General features: G+C 38.7%; 1 protein-coding gene across 5 annotated transcripts in view; it reads right to left on the bottom strand.

Moving 5' to 3' along the window:
• Positions 1–644: 644 nt before the first annotated feature.
• gem (transcription factor CP2 like gemini) overlaps positions 645–17300 on the bottom strand; it is an 83456-nt gene continuing 66800 nt past the window's right edge. For all 5 annotated transcript variants that reach the window (XM_087346200.1, XM_087346205.1, XM_087346203.1 and 2 more), the window contains 4 exons: positions 10526–10715; positions 7783–7979; positions 6948–7192; positions 645–6544 (listed from right to left, as the gene is read on the bottom strand). In XM_087346200.1, the coding sequence (XP_087202326.1) occupies positions 6495–6544; positions 6948–7192; positions 7783–7979; positions 10526–10715 (682 nt within the window). In that variant the 3' untranslated portion in view covers positions 645–6494. The remainder of the gene's footprint in view (positions 6545–6947; positions 7193–7782; positions 7980–10525; positions 10716–17300) is intronic.

Below are 17300 nucleotides of genomic sequence, written 5' to 3'. Positions count from 1 at the left end.
CAGACAATTTTATTCTCAAACCTCATACGATTCTCAACTTTGCATAAGAATACGTACCTTAGAAATTTCTCTTCCGAAGTACACCATTAACAATTAAACTACGCATATACTAAGAAACAGTTTCAATTCCTGCACAGTACCTCCAACATATGAAATAACACACTCAATTTACGAAACACAATACTAAAATATCCCAGTACACTGTCATGTTCATACTCACGACCATTAAAACATAAAATCTTACCAAACTTAGTTGTTCTTTCACTCACATTAGTTTAGGATTAAATCAACACCAATTTTTATAAAAGCACAAGGAAAATAAAAACAGGTCGTCCCAGAAAACAATGTAACCAGTTCTTCCATAGTCAATATTTCTCAAACGTGCTAGATGCAAGCACATGGCATGCCAGTGGCAGAAATAACAGGAAGCCTTCTGATTATGTAATTATTAAGGTTCTAACACTCCAGTCGATATTCAAAAATGGCTACACTGCTATGATGGCTTGCAATACTCTATTTCAGAAGGCATTTTCTATATGCTTTCTTTATGCAGCAATGGAACTTTGACGATTTCAACACAACATATCCATGCACAAGAAATTAGGGTTGACCATATTTTATAACTGCAAAATAATTCAACACCAAAGGGGATAATAAAATATATTTCCAACACACCTGTCATACAAGGTCAATTACTACATATGAATATACTTTTGAAAGCATATGCAAACAATTCCATTTCAGGAAAGTATGAGACATTTTTTTACTTAGTTGGGAATGCAGGCAACCACAAGTGAAAATATGGTGTTATATAATAATTATTTGGAACTTGATCCAAACGATTTCAAAATTCATACCCAAATAAACCTGCAATATTTGTTTTTAGAGAATAAAAATAAAATGAGTACAGTTGAAATGTAGCAGCTACACAAACATAATTTCATGCATTGGTTCAATAGCTTGCTCTTAAACTGTGAACAGGATTTGTTGATACGCTAAACAGGATAATCTAGTCCTTCAACAAGACCATTGGTAACATTACAGATTAATCTCTCTTCAAGAAGAGAAAATATATTTTGAAACAGAAAGCACCAACCCTTTTTAGGCCAGGGTTAAAAAAACACCTAAAGAGTATAAATTACAGTTCCTGTAATAAAACATGTAAGGCACAGTATAGGAAACCAACGTAACAAAGAAGTTCTGATATCTTCCGGAGAGGAAATACATCTGTACTTAAATTAACACAAATTATATTATTTTTAACCAAGCTTCTTGACAAAGGAATGTTGCAGGGACAGATCCTTCATAGGAATGTGTCAAGTCTTCCTTCACAATTGCACATTTCATAAACTCATTCACCCTTCTTCTAAATGCTGCAACTCTTCCTATTTAAACTTCACAAGATATGCTGGCCTATAAACATATTTTCTGACCCTGAAAATCAAGTTTAAAATATATAATTAATTTCTCTTACTTGCCTGCAAACAAGCTATGTATAAAAAGTTTATAGTTTAGCCGACTATTCTATTGTGTTCAGATTTCGATTCTTTAAACATATAGGTTCCCACAACGGACAACGGTCTGTCACAAAACTATTGTTTACTGGTGGCGTAAGTCTTCATGACTGAAATATTGCATTTCTAAAACTGCAGCTGAAACAAGGAACATCATGTTTTCATGAGAAACCAGTGTGCAGTATGGGTTCTAATTCATTTTTATTGAACAGAATAGTGTGACAGTCACTCGTAGGTAACGGTAACAAATTTATGCCTAGCAAAAATCGTTTGCAAGCCGTGTTAAATATTTTAACCAACAACAAACTATCTACTACATAATATAAATGTAAACACACACACTAATATGGGACTAAGAACACCTTAAACAAACATTAATTATAGTATAGCCCTAACCTATCAGATAAAAATTAATCACAATGTCAAAGAAAGTTGATTACAAATTCTCTAGTTCAAAGTAACTAGACTAAGAAATTAAGAGGTCTTTATTAGAAGTAAATGTTTTACAATGCTTTGTGTTGTTGAATAAAAGCTTTGTGCACACAATGCAGAGATATAAAATCACAATTCACACCATATCACTTTGGTGCACAGAATGGGAACAAATCTCTACAAATTTTTAAACAAAAATAAACACGTGGACATGTATTATTATCCTCCGATTAACACCAGACAGCTCTTCTGACCAATTTCACATCACAGATGCATACTAATATGATAATTCCAAAGTCTCCATTATTTCTGCAGCAGCTAAAATTTATGAAAAGGACAAACTGTAATAATGAGCCGGTGTACAAAGTTAGCATGATTATTTCTGTAATCATCATCCTCAGGTGTCAAATAACACATTAAAATTAGCAACTCAAAAAGTTTACAATAAATAAGAAAATGTCGATAATATATTAGTAGTGATTCTCATACCAACTTGACTAATAAGAAGCTCCAATTATCATCATAAAGCTTGCAGATCCAGTTGAAGACGCAAACATTCAAGCAAAACTACATCAAATGTTACCAGCAAACATCAGATGCAGAGCAGAGCTTAAATTTATATACATAAACAAGTTGAAACAGGTAGTGCTAATTGAAAAAAAAAGAGGATAAAAATATTTTTAAAACTTGTGCGGTATTGAAAATATTAATGACACAAAGATGAGGCAGCTAACCCTGCAGCCTATGGGTAAACAGTTCACGTTACCATATTTCAGGGACACTAAAGAGATTGAAAATTCTCTTCATAACAAACACCGACAAATTACTATAAAAGATGTTTACAAAAAAAAAAAAAAAAAATGACGTCTTGTAAAATTTCATACAGATGTCTAATACATAAAATGTTACAATGTAATAAGATGACACAACAGGATAACACTAGACTTGAATATACTGGGTCACTCATAAGAACTATTTCACATGTGCAGCAGAATTTTGCTCTGAAAAGAAGAGCAGACCAACTTCCAGATTTAAGGCAACCCTAACAACTTTAAAATTGTTTCTTAATATCCTGCTTTCAGCCATTACGCAAGACCTGAAACATTTCTCAGGGCACCATAAACCAAAGTTCATTAACTTCGTATCACTTTCTAGTCATAATACTTTTAAAAAAAAAAAGCACATTCCTGTTATAGCCAATCATTAGAAGAATAATCTATCAATATATTTTTAACACAATCTTAAGACAAGCATTCATACTATGGCAAATCGCACATCACTTGCTCAGAATATTAAACACTTTTATAATTTCATTAACCAGGTTCACATACTGATCGTCACCGTACTCGATCGTAAGACAGGATTTACTTCATGTATATACTTCCAAACATACAGAAAAACATAAATATCCCCTACCAATTGCATATTAAATGGCAAATGGGATTCTAAAACTGTAAACTATTGTAAATGAAAATAATTTGCATTTTATTCCACTCCATTGCAGTTTCAGATTTCACTAATGTCTTCCGTCTCATGTTTTAGGCACTATGCTCTTTCACTGCAGCAAACTGTACAGATCATCTCCACAATATAACGGGACACAGCAAATCTGATAAATGAAACATGAGCAGTTAACATGTTTGCTATTAACCAACCCTGCGTTGCCAATATTTATCACACTGTCAGAATTAGAACACTAATGGAACTTTCCAATCTTGGGCATGCAAGTATGCCACTTTACATAACCTCAGAGACTTAAACATCATTTCCTCTTAATTTCTGTACTTCAACTTATCACACTGTGTAAGATTTGAGGTTTTCACAGCGGAGTATGAAGATTTCTGTCTTCTGGGTTGTTGCGCAGTGTAGACTGGTCGATGTTAACCAACGTTTCGGAGGTCATACTGCCTCCTTCATCGCCCTGATGACGGAGGCAGTACGACCTCTGAAACGTTGGTTGACATCGACCAGACTACACAGCGCAACGACCCAGAAGACAGAAATCTTCAACTTATCACACTACTCATGTTTTTGAAATAATGCTGTATGCTTTCTATGCATAACACAAAGATTCATTCCATAGCAGCGACAGAGTTCAACAGAACCAAAAATATAATGGGGGTGGGGGGTTGTTTGTGGAAAGGATATGCAGTAAACAAAATTCAAACATTTCTCTGAAAGAAAATTTGAACAGCTTTAATAGAGAGAGAGAGAGAGAGAGAGAGAGAGAGAGAAAACCTGAAATCATTATTTCTAACTCAGCATATAAAGGCACACAACTGAATCGAACCACTTAATTTTGATTATAACTCAAATAATAACACAAAATTTCACTTTCAAAGAAAACAAAAGCAGTACTACAGTTACAAACAGAAAAATCAATATGAAAATTATTACAGACTTCATGCTTTAACCAAAGTACTCAATATATCATTATAATACCTAAGCACCATTTTTATTCCATTTTCAGTTCTGCCTTCTTCCAAAATAAGACCAATAACCTCACTTTTATTCACAGACTACCCATGCAGCCAAAACGCAGTACAAATATCAAACTACTCGTTTGGAATCTTCCGGAGTTCGGCCGTCGCATTCGACACATCACTGGTTGTGCAGCAATTCCTCGCCGAGAAAAGCATTCCCGTCATCACCCAACCACCATACTCTTGGGATCTCGCTCCGAGCGACTTCTGGCTGTTCCCTACTCTGAAAATGGGCCTCAAGGGGGCGCATTTCGCAACCATGAAGGACATCAAATCGAATGCGACGGTCAAACTCCGGAAGATTCCAAACGAAGCCTTCCACTGATGCTTCCAACAATGGCAGGATCGATGGAGCAAGTGTGCGCGAGCGCAAGGGTCCTACTTTGAAGGTGATTCGGTAAGCGTTGCCATATGTCCTACCATTACAGTGCTATACCACAATTCCGCGAACTTTTTGACTGCTTCTCGTATATTAAAAATACTAATACTATAACATCTGTATTACTCTGGTTCTGATATCACTGTCTCACTTTATAGACATAATTATATTACAAAAGCTGGAAACATGACTGGAAAATTCCAAAGCATTCTAATACTGACAACTCACATATAATCTGCAACAAGTAATCCCGTACTGATATGATGGTTGAAATAACAAAGCGTCAGCTTCGTTTCATCTGCGATTTGACCAACACGTAATTATTACATAACACAAATTACAAAGCTATATTCATTAAAAATGAAAGTTTAGTGATTACAAACCTAATCTGATATTCTGGACTAGTACTCTACTGCAGTAGTACATGGTACCTGCTTATAAAAAGGAAACGTCTCTGTACGCTAACAGAAATAACAACACAGTCAAGTCATGAAGACGGCCGTCTTCTGGGTTGTTGCGCTGTGACGATGGAGGCAAGGACCTCTGAAACACTGGCAAACTTCTACCAGACTACATGGCCGAACAACCCAGAAGACGGCCACCTTCAAACTCACCACTGTGAAAACCTCAAATCCTACACAGTTGAGTCATGTTTACATAAGTAACACATGCCCACAAAGCATATAGAAGTAAATAATGTTTCACATAACCTAGTAAGTCGTTCTAAGTGCTGGATTATATAACACATCGACATTATGACTCCATGTACAACATGGATGAGTTCTCCTTGATGAAGCCAGTTAAAGTTATTAGCGATGTCAGTATAGAGTGAATTTCCGATGTTTCGGAGACTGACCCTGATTCCATCATCAGTGCCAGAGACAGTCTCCAAAACTTTGCAAATTCACACCATTAGACACGACTGAACAGTATCTAGTCACAGTGAAAGCCTTTCTTCTTTCGCTATTCCTCAGGACAGAAAAGTAAATCCCATAGCAATCTATTCCACAGATAGACTCGTCGAGAATCTACAGTTTAGTACAAAAAAAAACACACATTACAGTAGCAGCCATATGTAGTCAAAAAGTACCTTTTGCCCATCATCCTCATGTTCATGCTGAGCAATAAGTCTGTGAACACTTTCATAACTGTGGCATAATATTCTGATCATATATTCACTTTTTTATATATATCTGAGCTACAAGATACGCATCTAATTAGTTAAAGCACAACTACTATATCACAAATATATATCAATTCATCGCAAATACAGAATTTTACAATTTAATAACTATAAATCTGTTTATAAATATTTAAACTTTATATTTCAAAAGGAGAGATTACACGACACACAAAAATTAAGATTCCCGTAAAATTTAGAAATAAGTAGCTCTATTAATCCATCCTTTACTTGGAGATTTAATGAGTCTGGTATTTAATTATTTTCTGAGTCCTTAAACTTGAAACTATATCTATTTATCACACAATATTAATTACCTGCAATACACGTGAGGCATGTAAGACATAACACGTACTCTCAAACTAAGACAATATTAATGGAATTGGGGGGGGGGGGGGGGGGGGATCAATGTAACTTTTATGTCAATGTGATGGTATGAATATAGTGAGCGCAGCATTTCAGAGATTAAAAAAATATGGTTTTTAACCCATTTCTGAAAGTTGGTCTCAACGCGAAGCAGGTTTTAACAGGAGTCGATACCTCTCTCCTGATTGATCTGAAAATTAAAACAAATGACAGTTTTAATTAGAATGATATATGAACACTAAAACATTTGAGAAACGACCACGATAGCAGAAACAAAGCACCGCTACAAATTTATAAATTACATGACTCAAAAAAGTACGACTTCTCCTGCTTTTAAAGTTCATGAGCAATATAACTGTCTATGGGTACAGCGCTAAGGCAGCACGCACAAAATGAACTAAAGAACATGTTTATCTAAACCAGAAGTCAGAAAATTTCTTACAGCACACGAAAATATTGAAAACTGAACTGTGTACATCAACTACTAAGTGCGATAACGCAGCTGTTACAGACTTTGTAAAATCATACAATAGTAAGACCGACTGAAACGGTGTGATTTTCAAGACGGCATACAAGATACATTATCATCTCACCTTGCAATATTTCAATGGTAAACATGGCCTCATCCTTGATGTTGCGTACAACATCGTCAGTTATAAGGACATGTATTCCTCCGGGTCCTTGCACATATATGTCATGTATCTGATCGGCGGTAATGCCCATCAGTTGAGCCAGTTTGCTAGCCATTTCAGCGCAAGACAAACTGTCCAGGTAAAGGGCATGATATACTGAGCTCTGCTCCACACACAGATAAAGGGTCAGGCGTGGAGCAATGGCCCTGAAAAACAAGCACTGCAGGTTAACCCTTTGAAGCCAAAGCTCACTTACATAATATTTAAAAATACAGTTCTTACCTCAAAGTTCAGACAATGCATCACCAATTGAAAGATCAAATGGTTGATGATGTTTATTTTGAGAATCCCACAGAACTTATAAACACACAATGCAGTCAAAATCAAACAAGCGCACTAAAAATCCACAAAAATCATAACAAATCTTACCAGGCTGGCACAGGGTTAACGTGCTCCACTTCCACCAAGAAGATACATGGTTCATACCCCAAAAATCGATATAAAGGTTTTCAAAGTAGATCCTGAGATAGTATATCCGAACAGGCCACAATTCATCCCACACCGTTCCCATGGACACTGTTATCTCACTCAACACCACAGTTCATACAACTGAACACCCCAACCACAAAACATTGACATCAGTAACATCACACAACTAGTGGTGGTGCAAAATTTTAAAGCCTCTTCTTACTTTCTGCGTGTTTCAGCCATTATTACTGTATATATTTCAATTGTCAGAATCAACGTTCCTCCCTAAAACCAAACTTCTAGTTATCAATGTGAAAATCTCACTCACTTCGAATGCAGAGCATTGAAGAGACGTATTCCATCAGGTAAGCCGCAGATCTGAATGAGATCATCGCGAGAAAGTCGCAAGATATCTGCACCCGAGAAGCTGGAAAACACTCGCAGATACGAGCCAAATCGATTCGACTGTAGCCACTGCGAGGTCTGCTGAGCGGTGGCTTCACTTGGCAGAGGTTGGAGGTACAACTGCAAGAGACGTTTTATCAGCAACTGTTTGGACCCTTACAAATTTAAAATATTTCTATTCTAATATTTGCTTTAGACCCACACCATCTGCAAGGGTTAAAATACAAAGTTACTCAACTTCCAGTACACCAACACATGATTACTTTCCTTTTAAAATTTTCTAACTGATGTGTAAAGTATAAGATCAACCTCTGGTTCTGGCGATGAATATTCGGGGAGGGGGGTTACTTAACTGCAGTGCCAACAGCTCAGATTATATAGCAATGAATTACAAGATGGTTAATGAATAATGAACTGGAAAGGACACGGAAGGGACCTTGAAGAGGCGAAAGTGGAATGCTTGGTTAATGCGCTGTCCTGGTCAATGGTCTGAATCCTAAGTTTCAAACGTAGAAAAAAAATTTACTCCATCTTGACACCCCTTCAAAGTTTACATTTCTCTGGACTTTTGTTTTCACAGCTTCTCTTGACATTCATTCACCCCAAAGATGGCAAGAGCAATTTTTGCAGAAAATTTAAAAGAACTGCAAATGAAACGGCTGAATCCTAAACCGAAGGTTTGATACAGGACTACACAGTGTACAGCGTTAACCACTTCATTATCACTGATGAACCGTATTAACCCTGGCTGAAATGGAAAGAAGAGACAAGCAGTTCCTAAACGAACGTAGAGCAACAGCCTGGTTCTCTGGATTTTAGTGGTCATATTCCGAAGTTACAAATGTCATGTGCGTAGTCAATATAATTAAAAACTTATCATAAAACAACAAAGTAAACATGCGTATTTCATATATTCTCTTCCATTTAGCACAAAAATTTAAATCATGGAACTTGATGAACTTTGTTAACGCATTTTATAAATTGTCAGGATGCATTAGCAGTTCTCCCACCTCTAAAATTGAACATCTAGCTCGTTAGCAACTATGAGGTCGGGGATTTTAAACTGTCATTCCTGGAGTAACCTTATAAGGTTGCTTTTTTTTTTCTCCTCCAGAAACCAGTCCAAAAGAAGTACGAGCAACGTGCCAGGTAATATTTTTTTTTGTGTAGTGTTCTGTCTGGCGACAGGTCCATATGAACAGGATCCTTCCATCCTTTTCTCTGACTGGGACCTGTTCATATACGTTCTTGGCAGATGATCCAGAAGTGGTTTGCCATTGCCTTCTTCTGTGTGTGAATGGAGTAATTGTTGGGATGCCACGGAGGAAAACTCCGTGTTGCCTAGACCACGGCCTTGCCCAACACAAGTTATAAATTCGGGCACCGCCGGGAATCGAACCCGAGACCCCAGGATTACAAGGCCAGCGTTCTAACCGCTAGACCACCGTGGCAGGTGCCAGGTAATACGAGGTTAAATATACAAAACGCAGTATGAGGAAAACACAGTCACGGACAGATGAGTACACACTATCAGTATTAGAAGCATATGAAGAAAATCAGAAAAGTTTACTTCGGTATAATCAGCCGAATCTTATTATAAACCATAGGCCATTAAATACCCCAGTTAATTATAAAATCACACCATCTGTTGACTGGGACATGATTGTAAGGGCTCACAAGTGTTAATTAAACCTAATTAACACTTATTATGAGACGGGCATCATTATTTTACCAAATTAAAATCTTCCTTTGCTAATCGCAGGTGAACTGAAGATAACCTTGTCATCTTGTTAGTCAAATTTGGACAGTGAAAAATTTGTTATCAAAAGCAACAACATTTAACAACTGCAATATTAAAACTGAATTCCTTTAAAGGCGATTACCATGACTCTCTGAAGGGCAGTCTCATCACTTGGATATAATTTATTTAGTCGTCTCAAAGACCCAGCTAAAATATCGAGCACGGAATTACGAAAATTATATGATACTCTCCTATGCTGCATAGATTTTACATGCAAATTAAAACAACGTATTAGTCGAGTGACTAACACTTGTACTTTGTATTCAGAAGATCCGGGTTCAAATTCTGATCTGGCTATCATTTGGCCTTCAGACAAATACTACTTCCTTCCAAATCCATTCACAAATTAACCCACAATTTGACGCTGAGGGACATATGAAGCTGAGAAAGCTCCGTTTACTAAAACAGGAACCAAACAACAGCATTTAAAAGATCTTCGGTGGATGCTCTAGAAAGAAAATGCTTTACTTAAACATAACACCTGTGCCTTGTCGTGGTGGTGGGGCTTGAGTACCTCAGTGACCCCAAGAGCTACTGGTAGGGCCACCCTAGCCAGATTGGTCGAGGGGGAGAGGTCAGACTAAGATAGGTACCCTGATCCTCAAGGTTGGGGGTTGGTCGCAAGGCTAACAACCTTGCACCGTAAAAAGGAACATGTTTCGAGACCTCAATCAAAGCCTCGGACAGACAGACCTAACAGAGGACCGAATGGAAGAGGAGAATTGAGTAGGCCATGGACCAAATACGGACCGGAGAGCCATAGAAGAAGAGGTTCATTAACAGGTATTGAAAATTGAGATTAAGCTCATATCGAGCAGCAAATCCTTGAAAACCAGAACGGTGTTAACTTGAGAGACAAACTCACCGGTAACTCTGAAACACTGGGAACAGGCTGAGGGTCTGGCAACACGGCACTGGCAGGAGGAGCTGGAAGCGGAGCCAAATTTGTCACTACTGGCTGGCTACTGCGTTCCTCCTTGGTCGTCACAATGGCTACAGGCGTCGCAGAACTGCTGGTTGTCGGAGTGCCACGACCTCCTCTTTGCTGGTTCCCACTGTAATGTACGTCAACATACAGCTTCTACCTAGTATATTTCATATTTCTCACTACTCAACACTACAGGCATGTGTGATGCGGACCGTCTGCACGCTTACACGAGTCACACACACAGTGTAATTATCAGTCTGCGTATCCTTTGTGCACATTCTAAACAGCAAATCAATTGGCCTGAAGACAAAATAGCATGTTCTTTCAAACTAGTATTTCAGTATAAACAGCCACGATTCCAGATGAAATAAGTGATGTCAGTGCCATCTTACTGTGGCCATCCTCAAAGACAAACACGGTGGACAAGATGAAGAGCATTATACTACTACGCCTCCATTAACATAACACAGAAATAAACTTCTATAGCAATATTTTCAAAATATCTGATCACTTACTAACACCATTGTTTCCCTTGCATAAATAGTAGCGCAAATTATTGGATTTTACATGTTTACCAACATTTCAGAGGAACAAGTCACCTCCAACTCTGACCCTGAAGATGGTGACAGTACATCACCCCCCAAAACATTGGCAGCCATCTACAAAATTGAATGTCACACAAGTTTTACGGCAAATAGTAAGTTTGCTTTTTCCATCTTCAATTAATTTTCTAGCATGAGAAACAAAGCTCTTAGGAACGACATGCTTCATCCTACTTTAAGCTTTAGAAAGCAGTAAGCAAAGGAAGCCAAGTTACAGACAAACGGAGGAGAAGTTACTATAAAGCGGCCCATCCACGTACGAGCCGGGCTCGGATATATTTCACCACACGTGCATAGCAGGCTCGGCTCACGACACCCCGCCCACAAACGAGTTTGGCTCGATGGGACCCAAGCCGAGCCGGACGCGCAAGCCAGACTCGTACGTGGATGGGCCGCTTAAAGGAACATGGGGTCAGGCAAAGTTTATAAGGTCTCTGCTTGGGATCCACGTCATCGTTTTATGTTCTGCAGCTTACTGAGGAGTCCGACTCTGTCTGCCATTAAGGTGTGGGGTGGCAGAAAAATAGCGTGGCATTGTAACAGGAAACTTATACCATGTTATTTTTGCACAATATTCTGAGCATTGGTCATCTTCGTTAAGTTTTCTCTCAAATTATCTCACTCACTCCCTCCATCATGACGTTCAAGTATTCAATCAATTAGTAATTACAATTCAAAACATACAGAATACAAATATGTACAATGACAGCTGTGGTAACTCAGAAGGTAAGATGACGGCAATAGATCGGATGACTGGGGGTTCTATATCTGGCAGGCGCAAACAATTTCTGGTACTTGTGGGTTATCGGGACACATCGCTTTAAAAATATGTTAGGTTAGGTTAATGTGTGTGGATAAATGACATACTTGAAAGTTATTATATTTTATTTTAATAAATGACAACTAACCTAACCTATTTTTAAAGCGATGTGTCCCGATAACCCCCAAGTACCCAATTTCCTTCTAGCCTTTGCATCAAGACTGAATCTGGGGCCCACCCAACAACCTACCAGGGCATGATATGCTAACCACTCATTGCTATCTAACGCCAAAGTCAAGATAAGTAGGAACTACACCTCTACTATCGTAGTGTCAGTGATATACTAAAAAAGACTTAGGTAGTTTTTGTCATGAGACAAGTTACTGCCTTAAAACAGTTTAACAGCATGTGAATAAGCAAGTTTTCTAAGTTACACAGTTTAGGTAGTTTGATTCCATCAATTAATTACAATTATAACAATTTTACTGAACCTGTTCTGTATTCAATAATGAACCAAGTCCCTCGTAGCAGAACCCGCAGGTCCAACATCAAAACCTGCCACCGGCCAAGATACTGAGCCAACTCCATCCATTTACCATCCTCACAGCTGATCTCCCTAAGATCCATCTTGATATTATCCTCCCGTCTCCTTCGTCTGCCTAGTGGTAATTTTCCAGGATTCCATACTCAAATTCTGTATGCACCCATTGCTTCTCCCATGCGTGCTACATGTAAAGCCCACCAGAGACTCCTATTTTTCACTATCCTCACTATGCTAGGTGACCCGTACAATTCACGCAGCTCCTCGTTAGGCGCTATTCTAAATTCCACACTTATTTTATCCTTCCTAGGTTCTGTATTCACTGCATCTGAAAACATTTAATTTACAAAATACTACAGTTTTGGTCGATACAAATTGATCGGATTTAGGGATGAGCTGCACTGACGCGAGCTCACCCCACAAAATCCATGTACACTGAAATCCTGCCATGAAAATCCAAGGAAAAGAAGAAGTAATCAGATCTGGCATACAAGGAAAGTTTAAATTTGACCCAGAATTGTAGTTTCTCAATTTATCCATCAATCCTAAAATATTCCACTGGCCAAGTTTTTACATGCAGGAGCAGTGTAATACATAACAGGCAAGATTATTTACCGAGACACTATTATAAAAATTCCAGGTCAAATTTGAACCATGTATGTGCTTTTGAGTTTAAGGAATAAGTAACATGTTCTTACATAATAACAGCCCTCCAGCCTCCCCGACAGTGCAGATGCCGTGGTCGCTTATGATAGTACACTAGCCTTGCATCCCCAGTGGCTAGCCGACTGCTACGTCTTCTTCTAAATGTTACAGCAACCCTCTTTCCAAGTAATGCCAGCTGAATACGTTGTTCATTAGGAACTGTCGACATCGCATGATAGAAACGTGTGCTGACCACAAAGTCGTCATGGGCCAATGTCACAGTGTTAATTAGAACCAACATGACTGATCAACAAATTCTTTCACCACACACACACAATATATCTGCAGAATGTATGTCGGAAATGGGAGGCTTGTCAAGTTGAAAAATGAGAATCTATGTCCTATTTAATGTTTCATATTGAAATATGAGAACACCAAAGTTTCTCTATTCTTTTCTGACTAGGTAAAAATCGCTCATCTGGAGAATTACGAAACATGAATCAGTAGAAACAAACATGCACCAAGAAACACTTGGTGATGAGTAAAATGTGGAGAGAAAGAAAAGTGACAAAGCAACTGTCAAAAAGCGTCAAACCTGCTTCTAACGTCTGGCTTCTGATCTTGGATTTGCATTTGTAAAAATATATTAACAGATGAACTGGAACCAAGACAAGGACTTAATTTCCTTCAGAAAATGAAGGTATTGTGTTTCGTTAATACTGTTTGCTGTATAAACAAGACAAAACTCTTGATTAAAAATTAAAAAGTATTCTTGGACGTTAGTAAATTTATGTGGGATTTTCTGGGCACCTACACTTCTTCCCCGTCAATTTGCGATTCCTCTTCCATGCAAGTTCAATGACATTCGGACCACAGGTGATGGAATACTGAAGAGGGTAACAGTATTCGTACAAGAGGAGCCCGTCCAGTCCTGTCAGAAGCTGCTTGTTCTGGATAACCTGTGTGTTCTTGTAGTTGGTGGAATTCTTTTTCAAGTGATTACTGTAACAATGATGGCGAAGTGGCTGTAGTTGAAAATTGCAATCACTTCTCTTTACCGCAGGGCGGAGAGGCTGCTTGTCAGCTAATGAAGAGATCTTGACGAACGAAGCAGTTCCCTTGTCGGACCCCAGGCTTGTATATTTCGCCGAGTCTAGGTGTTTTGAACGTAGCTGCGTACACCATTCCCAAATGTTGAAATTTCGTTCCGTATACTGAGATAGAAAATAATCACACTGGCGTGCGTATGTAAGTTCCGAACGCTGTTTCAATGTCTGTACACTCATTCGCTATTACCCACAATGCCGAAATGACGAAGAACTTGAAAACGCCTTTCAACGCAATCCCTTTACCTGATACATTGACAGGAAAAGGATGAAAAAGTGTTGCGCATATGCTGCGACTCAGTTACATTAAGATGAAACAGGTACGGATATGTCACTTCAAAACAAAATAACAACGCTCGTTGCGTTTACTCCGTACAACAACAACGAAATCACTACACTCAAGCAACCAACACATCAACTAGCGATGCTCCAAATGAAGGTTTTCTAAGGATAGACAGGCGACCCAAATCGGCTTCCAACTGGTTTATGCCAGTTCTCCCAACACTCTCGCTCGGCTCGGTTCATAACGAAAGGATCGCGCAGGGGGTGACAGAGGGGAAATACTGAATTAGTGTTCGGCTATCTTCGGTAATTTTCGGCTGCCAACTAGAAATGGGTGCGGACGTGATCATTCGATTTCCAAACCAAACTACAGTGCTGTCATAACAATTACGATTTGAACACGCATACTGCCTGAATCCAGCTTCTGTCCAATAATAACCAACGAATACAAAATACGAATGTTTATGTAACCATGTTGCGTGATACCGTATGAAAATAACTGTTTACTCTTCCCAGTTTCAGCCGACAATTTCTACGTGTCATAAAATGTAATTATTTCTTCAAATCTTCTCAAATTCCACTTTTTGTTGAAAAACACGTTTTATGAACAATTGACGGGTAAACATTCTAGTAATATTTTACATTCTCAGTATCCTGTTCTCATATACCCGAAAAACATATTGTTCCCCCAAGGCGAGAGACCAAATTTCACCCGGTGTAAGACAACAGGCAGCCATGAACATCAGCGCATGACTAACCTAACCTAATTCAATACAACCCAACAAGTTTTCACAACTGATATCAGCATGCGCGGATTCAAAGACAAGGGAATGGCTACCTGATTACGTGCCAGGCCATGGTGACAAGAGGACCAACTTACGAATGTTACCTTAAAGTTGGCCACGTCCTTCCCAATTCATAATCTGATGACAGCGTCGATATGCAAACCAAACAGGAATGCATTTTGGCACCAGTGAATCCCAATTGTAACTGCGCAATTGCAAAACGTGTTCACTTCTAACCCTCTGAAGCCGAAGCTCGACTACATAAATTTACGAATTCAGCCCGTACCGCAAAGAAAACACCACACGTCGGAAATTAAATTCTTAAATGGCCAGTAACAGATCATATGTGGCCAGACTCGAAATAGTCTAGTAGCCGCAAGATGTTGCGTGTTGACCAGCCCTACCACCTACCATCTGCAGGTCGAAGGTCACATTCATAAGAGACAGACTCAGTACATTATGTGACCTTGCAGCATCGTAACACACAGTGCCCAAAGCTAAAGAGACGGAGGGAAATTTCATACTTTTATTTTGGCAACTTCACTAAGTTTTCAGTTATCGATTATCCACAACAAACTACGAAGCATTTTCTGCCCCAATGCCACCTATGAAACCGGTTAATAAGACGTCTAGAAATGTAGAGAAAGGAACTAAACTGTTTTGTCGCTCAGTCCGTGTCATTTCAATCTCTTAAGGCCGCCAATTTGGTAGCTAGTGTTAACCAGTAGCATTTATTTTTATGAGGTAATTCGCTTCTAACCGGGAACGCCTGATCAAAAGGGTAATACACACAAGCTTCACAGTCGTGACGGAGAAGTTGCCTACATAGCCCGGCGTTACAGAACGGCACCAATAAAACATTTTTATCATCGCCCTTAAGCTCTCAAAGTACTAGACCTTTTGTTGTCTCGTCCTTAGCTTTATGTCAATGACGGGAGGATTGGATCTCCCTACCGTGTTATTAACGCTGATTCAGAAATAATTAAACCCATTTCAACGCAGAATAAAAAAACCTAGATGCATGATATTTGTGGTTCTTACGAGAGAGAGAGAGAGAGAGAGAGAGGGTCTTCTGGAATCCAACAGCGTTTGAAATAACTTGAACGCAGGTGTTGGTATAAGAAAATTACAAAAACATAAATTTGACGTTTCAACAGGTTCGATGGAAAAACAAACTTCTTTTTTTTGGGGGGGGGGGGAAATACAGTAAATGATTGTATAACTGGTTCTTTCAGGACGACACAAAAACACCAATGGAAAATACCACAGTCTGAGACATAGTGAGAGTATAAACATCAAAGGTCAAAACCAAGCTGATCTGGTGTGAGATATCAAAGGATATACGTCACGAGTTTATTCGTACAAAGCAGTCAAGCATGCATTCTATCTTGAATTCTGAAACGTTTTAGGCAATGCATCCGCTGAAGCAGGCATAATGTGGATTTTATATATGACATCGCGCCTAGCCACAAAATAAATTTCCGAAATTAGGCCGTATACCGAAAACCCATTTGAAATGGACCAATTTTGAATTACCTTAACACATTCGGAGCAACATGACAAGAGTAGAAAAGGAGTTTCAGATAATTATTTCCAGCAAATTCGATACTGGTCTTCTGGGTTGTAATTCTGTGTGGATTTGTAGGGAAGTTCCAACGTTTCGGAGGTAGATACTGACTCCATTTTCAGGGATTTTCTTCAGTAATGTTCCCACGGATGACAAAAGCTTTGGAATATGAGTATAAAGTCAGAAGAGGCGTATTGGAAAGTTGGCCCACATTTATTAAAGGTATATTTTACCCTCTCTGGCATATATTTTATGAAATGGATTTAGTTGTAATAAATAATACGTGATCACTGAGGACAATTTTATTTCCCTTTCGAAACATTACCGCATGTTCAAGTTGCAACAGGTCAGTTATAACTAGATCGTTCTGGATGCTACAAATTTTCTCCGCTGCATGCAGCTTGGTCGAGAAAATGTTTTGTTC

This window comes from Zootermopsis nevadensis, unplaced genomic scaffold (assembly GCF_977971745.1).
Source record: "Zootermopsis nevadensis isolate Lab colony 2312 unplaced genomic scaffold, Znev_1.0 Znev_ptg000010l, whole genome shotgun sequence".
NCBI lineage: Eukaryota > Metazoa > Arthropoda > Insecta > Blattodea > Termopsidae > Zootermopsis > Zootermopsis nevadensis.
This window is presented reverse-complemented; position numbering and strand designations above follow the sequence as displayed.